At 37.0% G+C, this 21,914-nt stretch overlaps 1 protein-coding gene across 1 annotated transcript in view; it reads right to left on the bottom strand.

The window, feature by feature from the left end:
* The window catches only part of LOC112238407 (vascular endothelial growth factor receptor 3-like), a 192,023-nt gene that overhangs the window by 77,399 nt on the left and 92,710 nt on the right, over window positions 1-21,914 (bottom strand). Inside the window, exons 4-8 of the mRNA XM_042326337.1 lie at window positions 17,619-17,752; window positions 14,939-15,113; window positions 11,297-11,436; window positions 10,117-10,288; window positions 9,703-9,820 (exon numbers count right to left, since the gene is read on the bottom strand). Coding sequence (XP_042182271.1) covers window positions 9,703-9,820; window positions 10,117-10,288; window positions 11,297-11,436; window positions 14,939-15,113; window positions 17,619-17,752 — 739 coding nt within the window. The remainder of the gene's footprint in view (window positions 1-9,702; window positions 9,821-10,116; window positions 10,289-11,296; window positions 11,437-14,938; window positions 15,114-17,618; window positions 17,753-21,914) is intronic.

Genomic DNA, 21,914 nt, shown 5'->3' with positions numbered 1-21,914 from the left:
TCCATATAGTTAATGTTCCATATCAGATAGTTAATGTTCCATGGCAGATAGTTAATGTTCCATATAGTTAATGTTCCATATCAGATAGTTAATGTTCCATATCAGATAGTTAATGTTCCCATCAGATAGTTAATGTTCCATATCAGATAGTTAATGTTCCATATCAGAGTTAATGTTCCATAGTTAATGTTCCATATAGTTAATGTTCCATGTCAGATAGTTAATGTTCCATATAGTTAATGTTCCATATCAGATAGTTAATGTCCCATGGCAGATAGTTAATGTTCCATATAGTTAATGTTCCATATAGTTAATGTTCCATATCAGATAGTTAATGTTCCATATCAGATAGTTAATGTTCCATATAGTTAATGTTCCATATAGTTAATGTTCCATATCAGATAGTTAATGATCCATATAGTTAATGTTCCATGTCATATAGTTAATGTTCCATATCAGATAGTTAATGTTCCATGGCAGATAGTTAATGTTCCATATAGTTAATGTTCCATATCAGATAGTTAATGTTCCATATCATGTTCCATATAGATAGTTAATGTTCCATATCAGATAGTTAATGTTCCATATAGTTAATGTTCCATATCAGATAGTTAATGTTCCATATCAGATAGTTAATGTTAATGTTAATGTTCCATATCAGATAGTTAATGTTCCATATCAGATAGTTAATGTTCCATATCATAGTTAATGTTCCATATCAGATAGTTAATGTTCCATATAGTTAATGTTCCATATCATATAGTTAATGTTCCATATCAGATAGTTAATGTTCCATATCAGATAGTTAATGTTCCATATAGTTAATGTTCCATATCAGATAGTTAATGTTCCATCAGATAGTTAATGTTCCATATAGTTAATGTTCCATACAGATAGTTAATGTTCCATATAGTTAATGTTCCATATATAGTTAATGTTCCATGATAGTTAATGTTCAGATAGTTAATGTTCCAGTTAATGTTCCATATCAGATAGTTAATGTTCCATATAGTTAATGTTCCATATATAGTTAATGTTCCATGTTCCATATAGTTAATGTTCCATATCATATAGTTAATGTTCCATATAGTTAATGTTCCATATAGTTAATGTTCCATATAGTTAATGTTCCATATCAGATAGTTAATGTTCCATATAGTTAATGTTCCATATAGTTAATGTTCCATATAGTTAATGTTCCATATAGTTAATGTTCCATATCAGATAGTTAATGTTCCATATAGTTAATGTTCCATATCAGATAGTTAATGTTCCATATCAGATAGTTAATGTTCCATATCAGATAGTTAATGTTCCATATCAGATAGTTAATGTTCCATATCAGATAGTTAATGTTCCATATCAGATAGTTAATGTTCCATATCAGATAGTTAATGTTCCATATCAGATAGTTAATGTTCCATATCAGATAGTTAATGTTCCATATCAGATAGTTAATGTTAATGTTCCATATAGTTAATGTTCAATGTTCCAGATCAGATAGTTAATGTTCCATATAGTTAATGTTCCATATAGTTAATGTTCCATCAGATAGTTAATGTTCCATATCAGATAGTTAATGTTCCATATAGTTAATGTTCCATATCAGATAGTTAATGTTCCATCAGATAGTTAATGTTCCATATAGTTAATGTTCCATATCAGATAGTTAATGTTCCATATAGTTAATGTTCCAGATAGTTAATGTTCCATATAGTTAATGTTCCATATAGTTAATGTTCCATATAGTTAATGTTCCATCAGATAGTTAATGTTCCATATAGTTATAGTTAATGTTCCATATAGTTAATGTTCCATATCAGATAGTTAATGTTCCATATAGTTAATGTTCCATCAGATAGTTAATGTTCCATATCAGATAGTTAATGTTCCATATAGTTAATGTTCCATATCAGATAGTTAATGTTCCATATCAGATAGTTAATGTTCCATATCAGATAGTTAATGTTCAATATCAGATAGTTAATGTTCCATATCAGATAGTTAATGTTCCATATCAGATAGTTAATGTTCCATATAGTTAATGTTCCATATCAGATAGTTAATGTTCCATATCAGATAGTTAATGTTCCATATCAGATAGTTAATGTTCCATATCAGATAGTTAATGTTCAATATCAGATAGTTAATGTTCCCATCAGATAGTTAATGTTAATAGTTCCATATCAGATAGTTAATCAGATAGTTAATGTTCCATATCAGTTAGTTAATGTTCCATATCAGATAGTTAATGTTCCATATCAGATAGTTAATGTTCCATATAGTTAATGTTCCATATAGTTAATGTTAGTTAATGTTCCATATAGTTAATGTTCCATATAGTTCAGTTCCATATAGTTAATGTTCCATATCAGATAGTTAATGTTCCATATAGTTAATGTTCCAGATAGTTAATGTTCCATTCCATATAGTTAATGTTCCATATAGTTAATGTTCCATATCAGATAGTTAATGTTCCATATAGTTAATGTTCCAGATAGTTAATGTTCCATCAGATAGTTAATGTTCCATATAGTTAATGTTCCATATCAGATAGTTAATGTTCCATATCATATAGTTAATGTTCCATATCAGATAGTTAATGTTCCATATAGTTAATGTTCCATATCAGATAGTTAATGTTCCATATAGTTAATGTTCCATATCAGATAGTTAATGTTCCATATCAGATAGTTAATGTTCCCATCAGATAGTTAATGTTCCATATCAGATAGTTAATGTTAATGTTCCATATAGTTAATGTTCCATATCAGATAGTTAATGTTCCATATCAGATAGTTAATGTTCCATATAGTTAATGTTCCATATAGTTAATGTTCCATATCAGATAGTTAATGTTTCCATATCAGATAGTTAATGTTCCATATAGTTAATGTTCCATAGTTAATGTTCCATATCAGATAGTTAATGTTCCATATAGTTAATGTTCCATATCAGATAGTTAATGTTCCATATCAGATAGTTAATGTTCCATATAGTTAATGTTCCATATCAGATAGTTAATGTTCCATAGTTAATGTTCAGATAGTTAATGTTCCATATCAGATAGTTAATGTTCCATATAGTTAATGTTCCATCCAGATAGTTAATGTTCCATATCAGATAGTTAATGTTCCATATAGTTAATGTTCCATATCAGATAGTTAATGTTCCCAGATAGTTAATGTTCCAGATAGTTAATGTTCCATATCAGATAGTTAATGTTCCATATCAGATAGTTAATGTTCCATATATAGTTAATGTTCCATATCAGATAGTTAATGTTCCATATCAGATAGTTAATGTTCCATGTTAATGCAGATATTAAGTTAATGTTCCATAAGTTAATGTTCCATATCAGATAGTTAATGTTCCATATCAGATAGTTAATGTTCCATATAGTTAATGTTCCATCAGATAGTTAATGTTCCATATAGTTAATGTTCCATATAGTTAATGTTCCATATAGTTAATGTTCATATAGTTAATGTTCCATCAGATCATGTTCCATGTTCCATATAGTTAATGTTCCATATAGTTAATGTTCCATATCAGATAGTTAATGTTCCATATAGTTAATGTTCCATATCAGATAGTTAATGTTCCATATCAGATAGTTAATGTTCCATATAGTTAATGTTCCATATAGTTAATGATAGTTAATGTTCCATAATGTTCAGATAGTTAATGTTCCATATAGTTAATGTTCCATATCAGATAGTTAATGTTCCATATCAGTTAGTTAATGTTCCATATAGTTAATGTTCCATATCAGATAGTTAATGTTCCATATAGTTAATGTTCCATATCAGATAGTTAATGTTATCAGATAGTTAATGTTATAGTTAATGTTCCATATCAGATAGTTAATGTTCCATATAGTTAATGTTCCATATCAGATAGTTAATGTTCCATATAGATAATGTTAATGTTCCATATAGTTAATGTTCCATATCAGATAGTTAATGTTCCATATCAGATAGTTAATGTTCCATATCAGATAGTTAATGTTCCATATCAGATAGTTAATGTTCCATATCAGATAGTTAATGTTCCATATCAGATAGTTAATGTTCCATATCAGATAGTTAATGTTCCCATCAGATAGTTAATGTTCCATATCAGATAGTTAATGTTCCATGGCAGATAGTTAATGTTCCATATTTAGTTCCATATAGTTAATGTTCCATATCAGATAGTTAATGTTCCATGGCAGATAGTTAATGTTCCATATAGTTAATGTTCCATATAGTTAATGTTCCATATATAGTTAATGTTCCATATAGTTAATGTTCCATATCAGATAGTTAATGTTCCATATCAGATAGTTAATGTTCCATGGCAGATAGTTAATGTTCCATATCAGATAGTTAATGTTCCATATAGTTAATGTTCCATATAGTTAATGTTCCATATAGTTAATGTTCCCATATAGTTAATGTTCCATATAGTTAATGTTCCAGATAGTTAATGTTCCCATATAGTTAATGTTCCATATCAGATAGTTAATGTTCCATATAGTTAATGTTCCATATCAGATAGTAGTTAATGTTCCATATGGATAGTTAATGTTCCAGATAGTTAATGTTCCATATAGTTAATGTTCCATATAGTTAATGTTCCATATAGTTAATGTTCCATATCATATAGTTAATGTTCCATATAGTTAATGTTCCATATAGTTAATGTTCCATATCAGATAGTTAATGTTCCATATAGTTAATGTTCCAGATAGTTAATGTTCCATATCAGATAGTTAATGTTCCATATAGTTAATGTTCCATATCAGATAGTTAATGTTCCATATCAGATAGTTAATGTTCCAGATAGTTAATGTTCCATATCAGATAGTTAATGTTCCATATAGTTAATGTTCCATATCAGATAGTTAATGTTCCATATCAGATAGTTAATGTTCCATATGTTCCATATAGTTAATGTTCCATATCAGATAGTTAATGTTCCATATCATAGATAGTTAATGTTCCATATAGTTAATGTTCCATATCAATGTTCCATAGTTAATGTTCCATCAGATAGTTAATGTTCCATATCAGATAGTTAATGTTCCCAGATAGTTAATGTTCCATATAGTTATATTTCATATAGTTAATGTTCCATATCAGATAGTTAATGTTCCATATCAGATAGTTAATGTTCCATATCAGATAGTTAATGTTCCATATGTTCAGATAGTTAATGTTCCATATCAGTTAATGTTCCATATCAGATAGTTAATGTTCCATATCAGATAGTTAATGTTCCATATCAGATACAGAAGTTAATGTTCCACATCAGATAGTTAATGTTCCATATCAGATAGTTAATGTTCCATATCAGATAGTTAATGTTCCATATAGTTAATGTTCCATATAGTTAATGTTCCATATCAGATAGTTAATGTTCCATAGAGTTAATGTTCCAGATAGTTAATGTTCCATATATAGTTAATATGTTCCATATAGTTAATGTTCCATATCAGATAGTTAAGTTCCATATAGTTAATGTTCCATATCAGATAGTTAATGTTTCCATATAGTTAATGTTCCATATCAGATAGTTAATGTTCCATATCAGATAGTTAATGTTCCATATAGTTAATGTTCCATATCAAATAGTTAATGTTCCATATCAGATAGTTAATGTTCCATATCAGATAGTTAATGTTCCACATCAGATAGTTAATGTTCCATATCAGATAGTCAATGTTCCATGGCAGATAGTTAATGTTCCATATAGTTAATGTTCCATATAGTTAATGTTCCATATCAGATAGTTAATGTTCCATATAGTTAATGTTCCATATAGTTAATGTTCCATATCAGATAGTTAATGTTCCATATAGTTAATGTTCCATGTCAGATAGTTAATGTTCCATGTCAGATAGTTAATGTTCCATGGCAGATAGTTAATGTTCCATATAGTTAATGTTCCATATAGTTAATGTTCCATATCAGATAGTTAATGTTCCATATAGTTAATGTTCCATATCAGATAGTTAATGTTCCATATAGTTAATGTTCCATATAGTTAATGTTCCATATAGTTAATGTTCCATATCATATAGTTAATGTTCCATATAGTTAATGTTCCATATAGTTAATGTTCCATATCAGATAGTTAATGTTCCAGATAGTTAATGTTCCAGATAGTTAATGTTCCATATCAGATAGTTAATGTTCCATATAGTTAATGTTCCATATCAAATAGTTAATGTTCCATATCAGATAGTTAATGTTCCATATAGTTAATGTTCCATATCAGATAGTTAATGTTCCATATCAGATAGTTAATGTTCCAGATAGTTAATGTTCCATATCAGATAGTTAATGTTCCATATAGTTAATGTTCCATATCAGATAGTTAATGTTCCATATCAGATAGTTAATGTTCCATATAGTTAATGTTCCATATCAAATAGTTAATGTTCCATATCAGATAGTTAATGTTCCATATCAGATAGTTAATGTTCCATATCAGATAGTTAATGTTCCATATCAGATAGTTAATGTTCCATATCAGATAGTTAATGTTCCATATCAGATAGTTAATGTTCCACATCAGATAGTTAATGTTCCATATCAGATAGTCAATGTTCCATGGCAGATAGTTAATGTTCCATATAGTTAATGTTCCATATAGTTAATGTTCCATATCAGATAGTTAATGTCCCATGGCAGATAGTTAATGTTCCATATAGTTAATGTTCCATATCAGATAGTTAATGTTCCATGTCAGATAGTTAATGTTCCATGTCAGATAGTTAATGTTCCATGGCAGATAGTTAATGTTCCATATAGTTAATGTTCCATATAGTTAATGTTCCATATAGTTAATGTTCCATATAGTTAATGTTCCATATAGTTAATGTTCCATATCAGATAGTTAATGTTCCATATAGTTAATGTTCCATATCAGATAGTTAATGTTCCATATAGTTAATGTTCCATATCAGATAGTTAATGTTCCATATAGTTAATGTTCCATATAGTTAATGTTCCATATAGTTAATGTTCCATATAGTTAATGTTCCATGTCAGATAGTTAATGTTCCATGGCAGATAGTTAATGTTCCATATAGTTAATGTTCCATATAGTTAATGTTCCATGTCAGATAGTTAATGTTCCATATAGTTAATGTTCCATATAGTTAATGTTCCATGTCAGATAGTTAATGTTCCATGGCAGATAGTTAATGTTCCATATAGTTAATGTTCCATGGCAGATAGTTAATGTTCCATATAGTTAATGTTCCATATAGTTAATGTTCCATGTCAGATAGTTAATGTTCCATATTGTTAATGTTCCATATCAGATAGTTAATGTTCCAGATAGTTAATGTTCCATGTCAGATAGTTAATGTTCCATATAGTTAATGTTCCATATAGTTAATGTTCCATGTCAGATAGTTAATGTTCCATATCGTTAATGTTCCATATCAGAGAGTTAATGTTCCAGATAGTTAATGTTCCATACCAGATAGTTAATGTTCCAGATAGTTAATGTTCCATATCAGATAGGTAAAGTTCCATATCAGATAGTTAATGTTCCAGATAGTTAATGTTCCATATCAGATAGTTAATGTTCCATGGCAGATAGTTAATGTTCCATATAGTTAATGTTCCATATAGTTAATGTTCCATGTCAGATAGTTAATGTTCCATATCGTTAATGTTCCATATCAGAGAGTTAATGTTCCAGATAGTTAATGTTCCATGGCAGATAGTTAATGTTCCATATAGTTAATGTTCCATATAGTTAATGTTCCATGTCAGATAGTTAATGTTCCATGGCAGATAGTTAATGTTCCATATAGTTAATGTTCCATATAGTTAATGTTCCATATAGTTAATGTTCCATATCAGATAGTTAATGTTCCATATAGTTAATGTTCCATATCAGATAGTTAATGTTCCATATAGTTAATGTTCCATATAGTTAATGTTCCATATAGTCAATGTTCCATATCAGATAGTTAATGTTCCATATAGTTAATGTTCCATGTCAGATAGTTAATGTTCCATATAGTTAATGTTCCATATAGTTAATGTTCCATGTCAGATAGTTAATGTTCCATGGCAGATAGTTAATGTTCCATATAGTTAATGTTCCATATAGTTAATGTTCCATGTCAGATAGTTAATGTTCCATATAGTTAATGTTCCATATAGTTAATGTTCCATGTCAGATAGTTAATGTTCCATGGCAGATAGTTAATGTTCCATATAGTTAATGTTCCATGGCAGATAGTTAATGTTCCATATAGTTAATGTTCCATATAGTTAATGTTCCATGTCAGATAGTTAATGTTCCATATTGTTAATGTTCCATATCAGATAGTTAATGTTCCAGATAGTTAATGTTCCATGTCAGATAGTTAATGTTCCATATAGTTAATGTTCCATATAGTTAATGTTCCATGTCAGATAGTTAATGTTCCATATCGTTAATGTTCCATATCAGAGAGTTAATGTTCCAGATAGTTAATGTTCCATACCAGATAGTTAATGTTCCAGATAGTTAATGTTCCATATCAGATAGGTAAAGTTCCATATCAGATAGTTAATGTTCCAGATAGTTAATGTTCCATATCAGATAGTTAATGTTCCATGGCAGATAGTTAATGTTCCATATAGTTAATGTTCCATATAGTTAATGTTCCATGTCAGATAGTTAATGTTCCATATCGTTAATGTTCCATATCAGAGAGTTAATGTTCCAGATAGTTAATGTTCCATACCAGATAGTTAATGTTCCAGATAGTTAATGTTCCATATCAGATAGTTAATGTTCCAGATAGTTAATGTTCCATTGCAGATAGTTAATGTTCCATATAGTTAATGTTCCATATAGTTAATGTTCCATATATAGTTAATGTTCCTTGTCAGATAGTTAATGTTCCATGGCAGATAGTTAATGTTCCAGATAGTTAATGTTCCATAAAGTTAATGTTCCATATAGTTAATATTCCATGGCAGATAGTTAATGTTCCATGGCAGATAGTTAATGTTCCATATCAGATAGTTAATGTTCCATATCAGATAGTTAATGTTCCATATCATATAATTAATGTTCCATATCATATAATTAATGTTCCATATCATATAATTAATGTTCCATATCAGATAGTTAATGTTCCATATCAGATAATTAATGTTCCATATCATATAATTAATGTTCCATATCAGATAGTTAATGTTCCATATCAGATAGTTAATGTTCCATATCAGATAGTTAATGTTCCATATAGTTAATGTTCCATATAGTTAATGTTCCATATAGTCAATGTTCCATATAGTTAATGTTCCATATAGTTAATGTTCCATATAGTCAATGTTCCATATAGTTAATGTTCCATATAGTTAATGTTCCATATAGTTAATGTTCCATATAGTTAATGTTCCATATAGTCAATGTTCCATATAGTTAATGTTCCATATAGTTAATGTTCCAGATAGTTAATGTTCCATATAGTTAATGTTCCATATCATATAGTTAATGTTCCATATCAGATAGTTAATGTTCCATATAGTTAATGTTCCATATAGTTAATGTTCCATATCAGATAGTTAATGTTCCAAATAGTTAATGTTCCATATAGTTCATGTTCCAAATAGTTAATGTTCCATATAGTTAATGTTCCATATCAGATAGTTAATGTTCCATATCAGATAGTTAATGTTCCATGGCAGATGGTCTTACCACTGTATGTCAGGTTTGGGGTATGCTGACACCTTGGCTAACAGTTTAAAGGACTTCTGTCCTGATGTTGCCTCGACGACCGGGCTGCTCCTGTAGTCTAGGCTGATGAATGGCTTCTCTGCAACAGGACACACACACACACACACACACACACACACACACACACACACACACACACACACACACACACACACACACACACACACACACACACACACACACACACACACACACACACACACACAATATCATTAGGAGAGCAAACATTAGCAGAGGAGGTTTGATGAAACCAACTTGCGTAATTTGAAACCTTGCCAGAGATCGAAATACTTAGTTAAGGTCTGTTATTACCTAGGCTTTAGCTCAGCGGGCTTAACGCAGTATTTTGGCCCGGTTTTCAAACATAGTTCTTACCGTGCACTATGACTTGAGTTGCCAGATCCATTTGTTTCTCCACAGTGATGGCAGAGCAGGTGTAAGTGCCAGTGTCGGTGACGTTGACGCTTTGGATGGTCAGGATGCTGACGGCCTCCGTGAACCGAGAGAGAGAATTACGTTTGTGCACTATGCCCACTGTACTGTTCATCTAGAGGTGGGAGAGGGGAGAGAGAGAGAGAGAGAGAGGGGGGTTTATAGAGAGAGGGGGATTTCGAGAGAGGAAGGGGGATTTAGAGAGAGGGAGGGGGATTTAGAGAGAGGGAGGATTTCGAGAGAGGGAGGGGAGATTTAGAGAGAGGGGGTGTTTAGAGAGAGAGAGAGAAAGAGTGGGAGTGAGAGAGGGGGATGGAAAAGGAGAGGGCGAGAGAGAGGGCAGGGCGAAAGAGGGCGAGAGAAAGTGAGAGGGAGAGCAGAGATAATATAACATTTGAAATGTCTTTATTCTTTTGAACTTCTGTGAGTGTAATATTTACTGTTCATTTTTTATTGCTTATTTCACTTTTGTTTATTATCTACTTCACTTGCTTTACTGGGAAACATGTGTATCCTCTTTAACCGGGCCGCTACATATGTTTCCCATGCCAATAAAGCCCTTAAATTGAAATTTTTATTAAATTGAGAGAGAGTTACAGATAGGGAAAAGAGAGAGAGAAAGAGTGTGAGGTAGACCGCGAGAGGATAGAGAGAGAGAGAGAGACTGAGAAATTTAAAGACATAAACAAAACAGTCTATACTCATATTTCCATCTATGAACCTAGTTCCTCTTAATCCTAAAATAGGAGCATGTAATGAAATGCCCATCTCTTGTTTCAGTGAATTATCTTAATCTGAGCTACCGATCTCTCTTAATCTGAGCTACCGATCTCTCTTAATCTGAGCTACCGATCTCTCTTAATCTGAGCTACCGATCTCTCTCAATCTGAGCTACCGATCTCTCTCAATCTGAGCTACCGATCTCTCTCAATCTGAGCTACCGATCTCTCTCAATCTGAGCTACCGATCTCTCTCAATCTGAGCTACCGATCTCTCTCAATCTGAGCTACCGATCTCTCTCAATCTGAGCTACCGATCTCTTGCCATAGGTTCTATTCCCCCTCCCTCCCCCAAAACATTTACCTAAATCTAGGTAAAGTGTACAACCTACTCTTGTCCGTACCTGTTTTCCAGGATATGACCACCGGAACTCGACAAACATGCCAAACTCTACCGTGGCATTACAGCTGAGCGTCAGGGCCTCCCCCATGATCAGCTCCACCGAGTCCTCTGGATACAGCTTGACGTCGTAAAGCTGACTTCCTGTCGGGGGGGACGGTTACCATGACAGCACCATAGTGACAAACAGAGCTGGCCCAGAGGAGTTGAGTCTCTTTGGCCCACACCATGTCCCTGGGTCTCTGGCACCGTTCCATTACTTTGGACTCACATCCTTCCTTTCTCTCTTCCTTGAAGTAGTCACTCGAAGAAAATGACCTGTCTACCAACATTGGGTCAGTGACAGTTGCATAGGTTTACACCTATCCAGTCATTAGAGATCAGTGATTATTTCAACTAAGTGAAGAAAGGTGGTTTGAACTAAGTATTTGATCAAGGCTTAGGGCTGGAGTGGGCTGGCTCTGTCGACTCGAGGCTGATCTGTTGAAATATCCACCTTTTCCAACTGTCATCACCTAATCAGCGCCCGACCAGGATCTCTCTAATTGTGAAACTCAAGATGAGGCTCTCTGCTCTTAATGGAACAAATGAGGACTCTAACATACACACAGCATGGCCATCTCTAATGATATAGAGAGATATGCAGTATGAGACATGCAGTATGGCCATCTCTAATGATATAGAGATGTGCAGTATGGCCATCTCTAATGATATAGAGACATGCAGTATGGCCATCTCTAATGATATATAGAGTCATGCAGTATGGCCATCTCTAATGATATAGAGAGATATGCAGTATGGCCATCTCTAATGATATAGAGACATGCAGTATGGCCATCTCTAATGATATATAGAGACATGCAGTATGGTCATCTCTAATGATATAGAGAGATATGCAGTATGGCCATCTCTAATGATATAGAGACATGCAGTATGGCCATCTCTAATGATATAGAGAGATATGCAGTATGGCCATCTCTAATGATATAGAGTCATGCAGTATGGCCATCTCTAATGATATAGAGAGAGATGCAGTATGGCCATCTCTAATGATATAGAGAGATATGCAGTATGACCATTTCTAATGATATAGAGAGATATGCAGTATGGCCATCTCTAATGATATAGAGACATGCAGTATGGCCATCTCTAATGATATAGAGACATGCAGTATGGCCATCTCTAATGATATAGAGATATGCAGTATGGCCATCTCTAATGATATAGAGATATGCAGTATGAGACATGCAGTATGCCCATCTCTAATGATATAGAGAGATATGCAGTATGGCCATCTCTAATGATATAGAGACATGCAGTATGGCCATCTCTAATGATATAGAGACATGCAGTATGGCCATCTCTAATGATATAGAGAGATATGCAGTATGGCCATCTCTAATGATATAGAGTCATGCAGTATGGCAATCTCTAATGATATAGAGAGATATGCAGTATGGCCATCTCTAATGATATAGAGTCATGCAGTATGGCAATCTCTAATGATATAGAGATATGCAGTATGGCCATCTCTAATGATATAGAGACATGCAGTATGGCCATCTCTAATGATATATAGAGACATGCAGTATGGTCATCTCTAATGATATAGAGAGATATGCAGTATGGCCATCTCTAATGATATAGAGAGATATGCAGTATGAGACATGCAGTATGGCCATATCTAATGATATAGAGAAATATGCAGTATGGCCATCTCTAATGATATAGAGAGATATGCAGTATGGCCATCTCTAATGATATAGTGATATGCAGTATGGCCATCTCTAATGATAGAGACATGCAGTATGACCATCTCTAATGATATAGAGTCATGCAGTATGGCCATCTCTAATGATATAGAGACCTATGCAGTATGGCCATCTCTAATGATATAGAGATATGCAGTATGGCCATCTCTAATGATATAGTGATATGCAGTATGGCCATCTCTAATGATAGAGACATGCAGTATGACCATCTCTGATGATATAGAGACATATGCAGTATGGCCATCTCTAATGATATAGAGACATGCAGTATGGCCATCTCTAATGATATAGAGAGATATGCAGTATGGCCATCTCTAATGATATAGAGATATGCAGTATGGCCATCTCTAATGATATAGAGAGATATGCAGTATGGCCATCTCTAATGATATAGAGAGATATGCAGTATGGCCATCTCTAATGATATAGTGATATGCAGTATGGCCATCTCTAATGATATAGAGACATGCAGTATGGCCATCTCTAATGATATAGAGACATGCAGTATGGCCATCTCTAATGATATATAGAGACATGCAGTATGGCCATCTCTAATGATATAGAGAGATATGCAGTATGGCCATCTCTAATGATATAGAGACATGCAGTATGGCCATCTCTAATGATATAGAGAGATATGCAGTATGGCCATCTCTAATGATATAGAGAGATATGCAGTATGGCCATCTCTAATGATATAGAGAGATATGCAGTATGGCCATCTCTAATGATATAGAGTCATGCAGTATGGCCATCTCTAATGATATAGAGTCATGCAGTATGGCCATCTCTAATGATATATAGAGACATGCAGTATGGCCATCTCTAATGATATAGAGATATGCAGTATGGCCATCTCTAATGATATAGAGACATGCAGTATGGCCATCTCTAATGATATAGAGACATGCAGTATGGCCATCTCTAATGATATAGAGATATGCAGTATGGCCATCTCTAATGATATAGAGAGATATGCAGTATGAGACATGCAGTATGGCCATATCTAATGATATAGAGAAATATGCAGTATGGCCATCTCTAATGATATAGAGAGATATGCAGTATGGCCATCTCTAATGATATAGTGATATGCAGTATGGCCATCTCTAATGATAGAGACATGCAGTATGGCCATCTCTAATGATATAGAGTCATGCAGTATGGCCATCTCTAATGATATAGAGATATGCAGTATGGCCATCTCTAATGATATAGAGAGATATGCAGTATGGCCATCTCTAATGATATAGAGAGATATGCAGTATGGCCATCTCTAATGATATAGAGAGATATGCAGTATGGCCATCTCTAATGATATAGAGAGATATGCAGTATGGCCATCTCTAATGATATAGAGAGATATGCAGTATGGCCATCTCTAATGATATAGAGAGATATGCAGTATGGCCATCTCTAATGATATAGAGACATGCAGTATGGCCATCTCTAATGATATAGAGTCATGCAGTATGGCAATCTCTAATGATATAGAGAGATATGCAGTATGGCCATCTCTAATGATATAAAGAGATATGCAGTATGGCCATCTCTAATGATATAGAGAGATATGCAGTATGGCCATCTCTAATGATATAGAGACATGCAGTATGGCCATCTCTAATGATATAGAGACATGCAGTATGGACTGAGAGGAAATCCATCCCTGAAATAAAATAATTTAATTATGATTCTCATTTCCTATCAGTCAAGAGGTCAAGAGACCCTTAGGTCTCTAGTTGTACTAGTAGTGTACACTAGGTAGAGTGTGAGTTCTGTCAACCTGAGGGTAGAGAGGTCATGTTTTTCATGTAGGGTGGCTGTGTACTAGGTAGTGTGTACTAGGTAGTGTGTACTAGGTAGTGCATAGTTACCTGTGAAGTGAACCACATAGTGGGGAGAGCGGTACACTCTCCCCTGTAGTCCAGCTTGGCAGTACAATCCGAAGAGGAACGGTCTGGAGTCTAAGGTTTGTCTAGGGATGGACCAGCCTCTTTTACTGTCCCACACCATCCCCTCATCCTCCAGGGGCATAGACATTGTCTCCCACTGGGGAGAGAGGAGAGGAGAGAGGGATGAGAGAGGAGAGGGGGACGAGGAGAGGAGATAGGGATGAGAGAGGAGAGAGGGATGAGAGAGGAGAGGGGGATGAGGAGAGGAGAGAGGGATGAGAGAGGAGAGGAGATAGGGATGAGAGAGGAGAAGGGGGAGGGGGAGAGGGAGAGGGATGAGAGGGGAGGGGGATGAGAGGGGAGAGGGGGATGAGGGGAGAGAAGGATGAAGGGGAGAGAGGGGGAGGGGGATGAGAAGGGAGATGGGGATGGGATGAGGGGAATAATGAGAGGGGGAGGGGGATGAGAAGGGAGATGGGGATGAGAGGGATGAGGGATGAGAGGGGATGAGAGGGGAAGAGAGGGATGAGAGGGGAAGAGGGGATGAGAGGGGAGAGAGGGATGAGAGGGATGAGAGGGATGAGGAGACAGGGATGAGAGGGGAAGGGAGGATGAGAAGGGAGAGTGGGATGAGAGGGGAGAGAGGGATGAGGAGAGGAGAGAGGAATGAGAGGGGGATGAGGAGAGAGGGATGAGAGGGGAGAGGGGGATAAGGAGAGTGTTAATGGATGAAGAGGATGACTATTGGGAAAATAAAGAGAATGGACGGTGATTGGTGAGAGGAGAGAGAGAGAGAGAGAGAGAGCCCTGCAATGCCAAGAGCTGAGCAAAGAAAAGAGTCCCCTCATCCAGCTGGTCCTGGGGCTGAGTTCACGAACCTGTTCTACTAACACACTGAAGCCTCAGTCCCCTCATCCAGCTGGTCCTGGGGCTGAGTTCACTAACCTGCTCTACTAACACACTGAAGCCTCAGTCCCCTCATCCAGCTGGTCCTGGGGCTGAGTTCACTAACCTGTTCTACTAACACACTGAAGCCTCAGTCCCCTCATCCAGCTGGTCCTGGGGCTGAGTTCACTAACCTGCTCTACTAACACACTGAAGCCTCAGTCCCCTCATCCAGCTGGTCCTGGGGCTGAGTTCACTAACCTGTTCTACTAACACACTGAAGCCTCAGTCCCCTCATCCAGCTGGTCCTGGGGCTGAGTTCACTGACCTGTTCTACTAACACACTGAAGCCTCAGTCCCCTCATCCAGCTGGTCCTGAGTTCACTAACCTGTTCTACTAACACACTGAAGCCTCAGTCCCCTCATCCAGCTGGTCCTGGGGCTGAGTTCACGAACCTGTTCTACTAACACACTGAAGCCTCAGGACCAGAACATTCAATCAATCAGAATAAACCAAATTACAACACAGTCAAAGCAATGGAGGGCTCTATCCCTCCATGCCCCAGGCTCCCTCGTACACCTTCAGTCTCTAGTGGCTGCATATCCTGCCCATCCCTGACCATCACAGAAACATAATCTGAATACACTACTGGTCAAACGTTTTACAACACCGACTCATTCAACAGTTTTTCTTAATTGTTTTTCTATTTTCTACATTGTAGAATAACAGTGAAGACATGAAAACTATGAAATAACACATATGGAATCATGTAGTAACCAAAAAAGTGTTAAACACATCCAAATATAATTCTTCAAATATTCTTCGAATAGCCACCCTTTGCCTTGATGACAGCTTTGCACACTCTTGGCATTTATGTGGGCACGCGAAGCTCTTATGCCCCAAACCCCCACACTCAAAGCACCGCAGACTATCTGTGGTGGCAAACCCCGCGTAGAGCCTCCCTTTAAAATGCACATTTAACTGTTGCTCAATGTTGTTCTGAAATATGAACATTTGCCTCCGGAACGAAACAACGTGCTTAACTGCATCTGCCTAAAAACCTGTCGACAGTTTCAGAAAATGGCTAGCAAACTTACCAAAACGACTCAGCTCTTTCCTGAACTTACCAAAACGACTCAGCTCTTTCCTGAACTTACCAAAACGACTCAGCTCTTTCCTGAACTTACCAAAACGACTCAGCTCTTTCCTGAACTTACCAAAACGACTCAGCTCTTTCCTGAACTTACCAAAACGACTCAGCTCTTTCCTGAACTTACCAAAACGACTCAGCTCTTTCCTGATTTGATCATATGAACGGGTCACAACTACTGCCCTTGTCGAAGGAGTCGAAAAAGGAGAAATCGGCAACAACACATCCCTTACAAATATTCCACTAGCAGTCAGCCGACCCATAAAATGTACTCTTTTCATGAACACAACCACAGCTTTGTTCATTCTGGTTACAGAATGTATAACTTCAGCTTCCACCTGTTCACCGACCGCGAGCAGAACCTCCTCCACCTTAACGCCATTTTCAGGAACCCGTATCGACAGCGTCTCCTCCGCTGTGAAGCCATCGCACTGTTCAAACCCTAGGAAACTTAAACTCTGTCCACTTCCACCCAAACTTTGAACAAAAACTGTGGGTTAAACTCCACCAAAAAATGTAAAGAAAATACCAAAGACAGAATCAAGAAAACACATGGCCTCTCAACTACAAAACACTCCCAGCATGCACTGAGAGAGAGAGAGAGAGACAGACGTGAAGGTACCAACCAGATAAAGTGTGACGTTGAGATCGGGCACAGTGACTAGACAAGGTACTGTGACGTGAGTGGAGGATCTTGATATGAAGATGGTCTCCAGGTCGTTGCTTCCTCTGTTTCTCCTGAGGAAAGGCTGCTCCAAATCTGGAGGAATGGAGACAGGACAGGCAGTCAGAGGACAACGACAAAGATAATATACAATATACACGTTTAGAACGAAGACAATCAGTTGATCGTGATCGTTTGTGTTACCGCTTGACTGGAACAAAAGTCTTCCCATACAACCCTTTGGGATTAATAAAATACTAATCTCCTATATTCTAGTCTCATCTCACCAGTCCTCTGTGTATAAACAATATAACAGCATATACAGTGCCTTGCGAAAGTATTCGGCCCCCTTGAACTTTGCGACCTTTTGCCACATTTCAGGCTTCAAACCTAAAGATATAAAACTGTATTTTTTTGTGAAGAATCAACAACAAGTGGGACACAATCATGAAGTGGAATGACATTTATTGGATATTTCAAACTTTTTTAACAAATCAAAAACTGAAAAATTGGGCGTGCAAAATTATTCAGCCCCCTTAAGTTAATACATTGTAGCGCCACCTTTTGCTGCGATTACAGCTGTAAGTCACTTGGGGTATGTCTATCAGTTTTGCACATCGAGAGACTGAAATTTTTTCCCATTCCTCCTTGCAAAACAGCTCGAGCTCAGTGAGGTTGGATGGAGAGCATTTGTGAACAGCAGTTTTCAGTTCTTTCCACAGATTCTCGATTGGATTCAGGTCTGGACTTTGACTTGGCCATTCTAACACCTGGATATGTTTATTTTTGAACCAATCCATTGTAGATTTTGCTTTATGTTTTAGATCATTGTCTTGTTGGAAGACAAATCTCCATCCCAGTCTCAGGTCTTTTGCAGACTCCATCAGGTTTTCTTCCAGAATGGTCCTGTATTTGGCTCCATCCATCTTCCCATCAATTTTAACCATCTTCTGTCATCTTCTGTCCCTGCTGAAGAAAAGCAGGCCCAACCCATGATGCTGCCACCACCATGTTTGACAGTGGGGATGGTGTGTTCAGGGTGATGAGCTGTGTTGCTTTTACGCCAAACATAACGTTTTGCATTGTTGCCAAAAAGTTCAATTTTGGTTTCATCTGACCAGAGCACCTTCTTCCACATGTTTGGTGTGTCTCCCAGGTGGCTTGTGGCAAACTTTAAACAACACTTTTTATGGATATCTTTAAGAAATGGCTTTCTTCTTGCCACTCTTCCATAAAAGGCCAGATTTGTGCAATATACAACTGATTGTTGTCCTATGGACAGAGTCTCCCACCTCAGCTGTAGATCTCTGCAGTTCATCCAGAGTGATCATGGGCCTCTTGGCTGCATCTCTGATCAGTCTTCTCCTTGTATGAGCTGAAAGTTTAGAGGGACGGCCAGGTCTTGGTAGATTTGCAGTGGTCTGATACTCCTTCCATTTCAATATTATCGCTTGCACAGTGCTCCTTGGGATGTTTAAAGCTTGGGAAATCTTTTTGTATCCAAATCCGGCTTTAAACTTCTTCACAACAGTATCTCAGACCTGCCTGGTGTGTTCCTTGTTCTTCATGATGCTCTCTGCGCTTTTAACGGACCTCTGAGACTATCACAGTGCAGGTGCATTTATACGGAGACTTGATTACACACAGGTGGATTGTATTTATCATCATTAGTCATTTAGGTCAACATTGGATCATTCAGAGATCCTCACTGAACTTCTGGAGAGAGTTTGCTGCACTGAAAGTAAAGGGGCTGAATAATTTTGCACGCCCAATTTTTCAGTTTTTGATTTGTTTAAAAAAATTGAAATATCCAATAAATGTCGTTCCACTTCATGATTGTGCCCCACTTGTTGTTGATTCTTCACAAAAAAATACAGTTTTATATCTATGTTTGAAGCCTGAAATGTGGCAAAAGGTCGCAAAGTTCAAGGGGGCCGAATACTTTCGCAAGGCACTGTATATATATTTTTATTTTATCTTTATTTAACAAGGAAAGTCAGTTAAAAAGAACAAATTCTTGTTTCCAATGACGGCCTAGGAACAGTGGGTTAACTGCCTTGTTCAGGGGCAGAAGGACAGATTTTTACCTTGTCAGCTCTGGGATTCGATCTTTCGGTTATAAGTCCAACACTCTAACCACTAGGCTACCCGCCGCCCCTACACTCTAACCACTAGGCTACCTGCCTACCCTACACTCTAACCACTAGGCTACCTGCCTCCCCTACACTCTAACCACTAGGCTACCTGCCGCCCCTCCACTCTAACCACTAGGCTATCTGCCACCTCTACGCTCTAACCACTAGGCTACCTGCTGCCCCTACACTCTTACCACTAGGCTACCTGCCTCCCCTACACTCTAACCACTAAGCTACCTGCCTCCCCTACACTCTAACCACTAAGCTACCTGCCGCACCTCCACTCTAACCACTAAGCTACCTGCCACCTCTACACTCTAACCACTAGGCTACCTGCCGCCCCTCCACTCTAACCACTAGGCTACCTGCCGCCCCTACACTCTAACCACTAGGCTATCTGCCTCCTCTACACTCTAACCACTAGGCTACCTGCTGCCCCAATATTGCAATCTAGTCATTTGCTCCTAGCGCCACCGATGGAACAATGAGCCAGATGTTTCACACCGGATGTATAAATGTGAAGCATCCGGTTGGCGTTTCCTCTCACTACCAAATATGGTGCTAAGAGGAAGCTCAGTGGCTGGCAGAGGGAGAAGGTAAACTGACATTCTGATCATTTTCTCCTTGATGAAACATTTGAAATAAATAGAGTTTTCTGTTCCCAGAACTAAAATCTATTACGAACAGAGTGGACTATGTTTTGACTTTACCCTTTGACAAATGTTTAAAAATTGCGTTGTTTAGGTCCACAGATGATGCATTCGCCATCACACTGCACACTGCCCTATCCCATCTGAATAATACCTATGTACGAATGCTGTTCATCGACTACAGCTCAGCATTCAACACCATAGACCCTCCAAACTCATCATTAAGCTGGAGATCCTGGGTCGCAACCCCGCCCTGCAACTGGGTCCTGGACTTCCTGATGGGCAGCCCCCAGGTGGTGAAGGTACGAAACAACATCTCCCAGTTCACCCATGACTGCGTGGCCATGCGCACCTCCAACTCAATCATCAAGTTTGCAGATGACACTACAGTAGTGGGCTTGATTACCAACAATGACGAGACATACCCCAAGCGACTTACAGCTGTAATCGCAGCAAAAGGTGGCGCTACAAAGTATTAACTTAAGGGGGCTGAATAATTTTGCATGCCCAATTTTTCAGTTTTTGATTTGTTAAAAAAGTTTGAAATATCCAATAAATGTCGTTCCACTTCATGATTGTGTCCCACTTGTTGTTGATTCTTCACAAAAAAAATACAGTTTTATATCTTTATGTTTGAAGCCTGAAATGTGGCAAAAGGTCGCAAAGTTCAAGGGGGCCGAATACTTTCGCAAGGCACTTTATCTCTAATGTGTTGCTCTAAAAATGACTTTGATGTTTCCCGGGTTTCTCTCTGTGTATGTTACTGGGACGTCATCTAGATTTCACAGACATTGTCTGCATCCAAACTGGCACCTACAGCCCTACGGACACACATGAGGAGCTGGTAAAAAAATAAGGTGACTATAGAAAATAGTCTGAAGGAAAGATAACTGCCGTTGAAAACAAATCATTTAGTGTGGTTTTTGTTGTTGTTGATCTTAACTTAATGTTTCCCCCATTGTGTCCATCGTCCTCGTGATTCCTACAAAAAACTCAAACAGGAACTACCAGTGATGCGCTCAATACAGAAGTGGTCCAATGAGGCGAATGCTACAGGACTGTTTCACTAGCACAGACTGGAATATGTTCTGGGTTTCATCTGATAACATTGAGGAGTTTACACACACCAATGATAGAGCTGCAATGTTACAATCTAACCAATGTTAGAAATCCCACTACGACCTCCGACGAGCCATCAAACAGGAAAAGCATCAATACAGGACCAAGATCGAATCCTACTATGCTGACGCTCGTCGGATGTGGCAGGGCTTGCAAACTATCACAATAACAATCAGGCCGCGAGCTGCCCAGTGGCGTGAGCCTACCAGACGAGAAACTTTAAATGCCTTCTATGCTCGCTTCGAGGCAAGCAATACTGAACCATGCATGAGAGCACCAGCTGTTCCGGGTGAATGTGTGATCTCGCTCTCCAAAGCCAATGTAAGTAAGACCTTTAGACTTATTTTCCACCAT

This window comes from Oncorhynchus tshawytscha, linkage group LG08 (genome assembly GCF_018296145.1).
Source record: "Oncorhynchus tshawytscha isolate Ot180627B linkage group LG08, Otsh_v2.0, whole genome shotgun sequence".
Classification (NCBI taxonomy): domain Eukaryota; kingdom Metazoa; phylum Chordata; class Actinopteri; order Salmoniformes; family Salmonidae; genus Oncorhynchus; species Oncorhynchus tshawytscha.
This window is presented reverse-complemented; position numbering and strand designations above follow the sequence as displayed.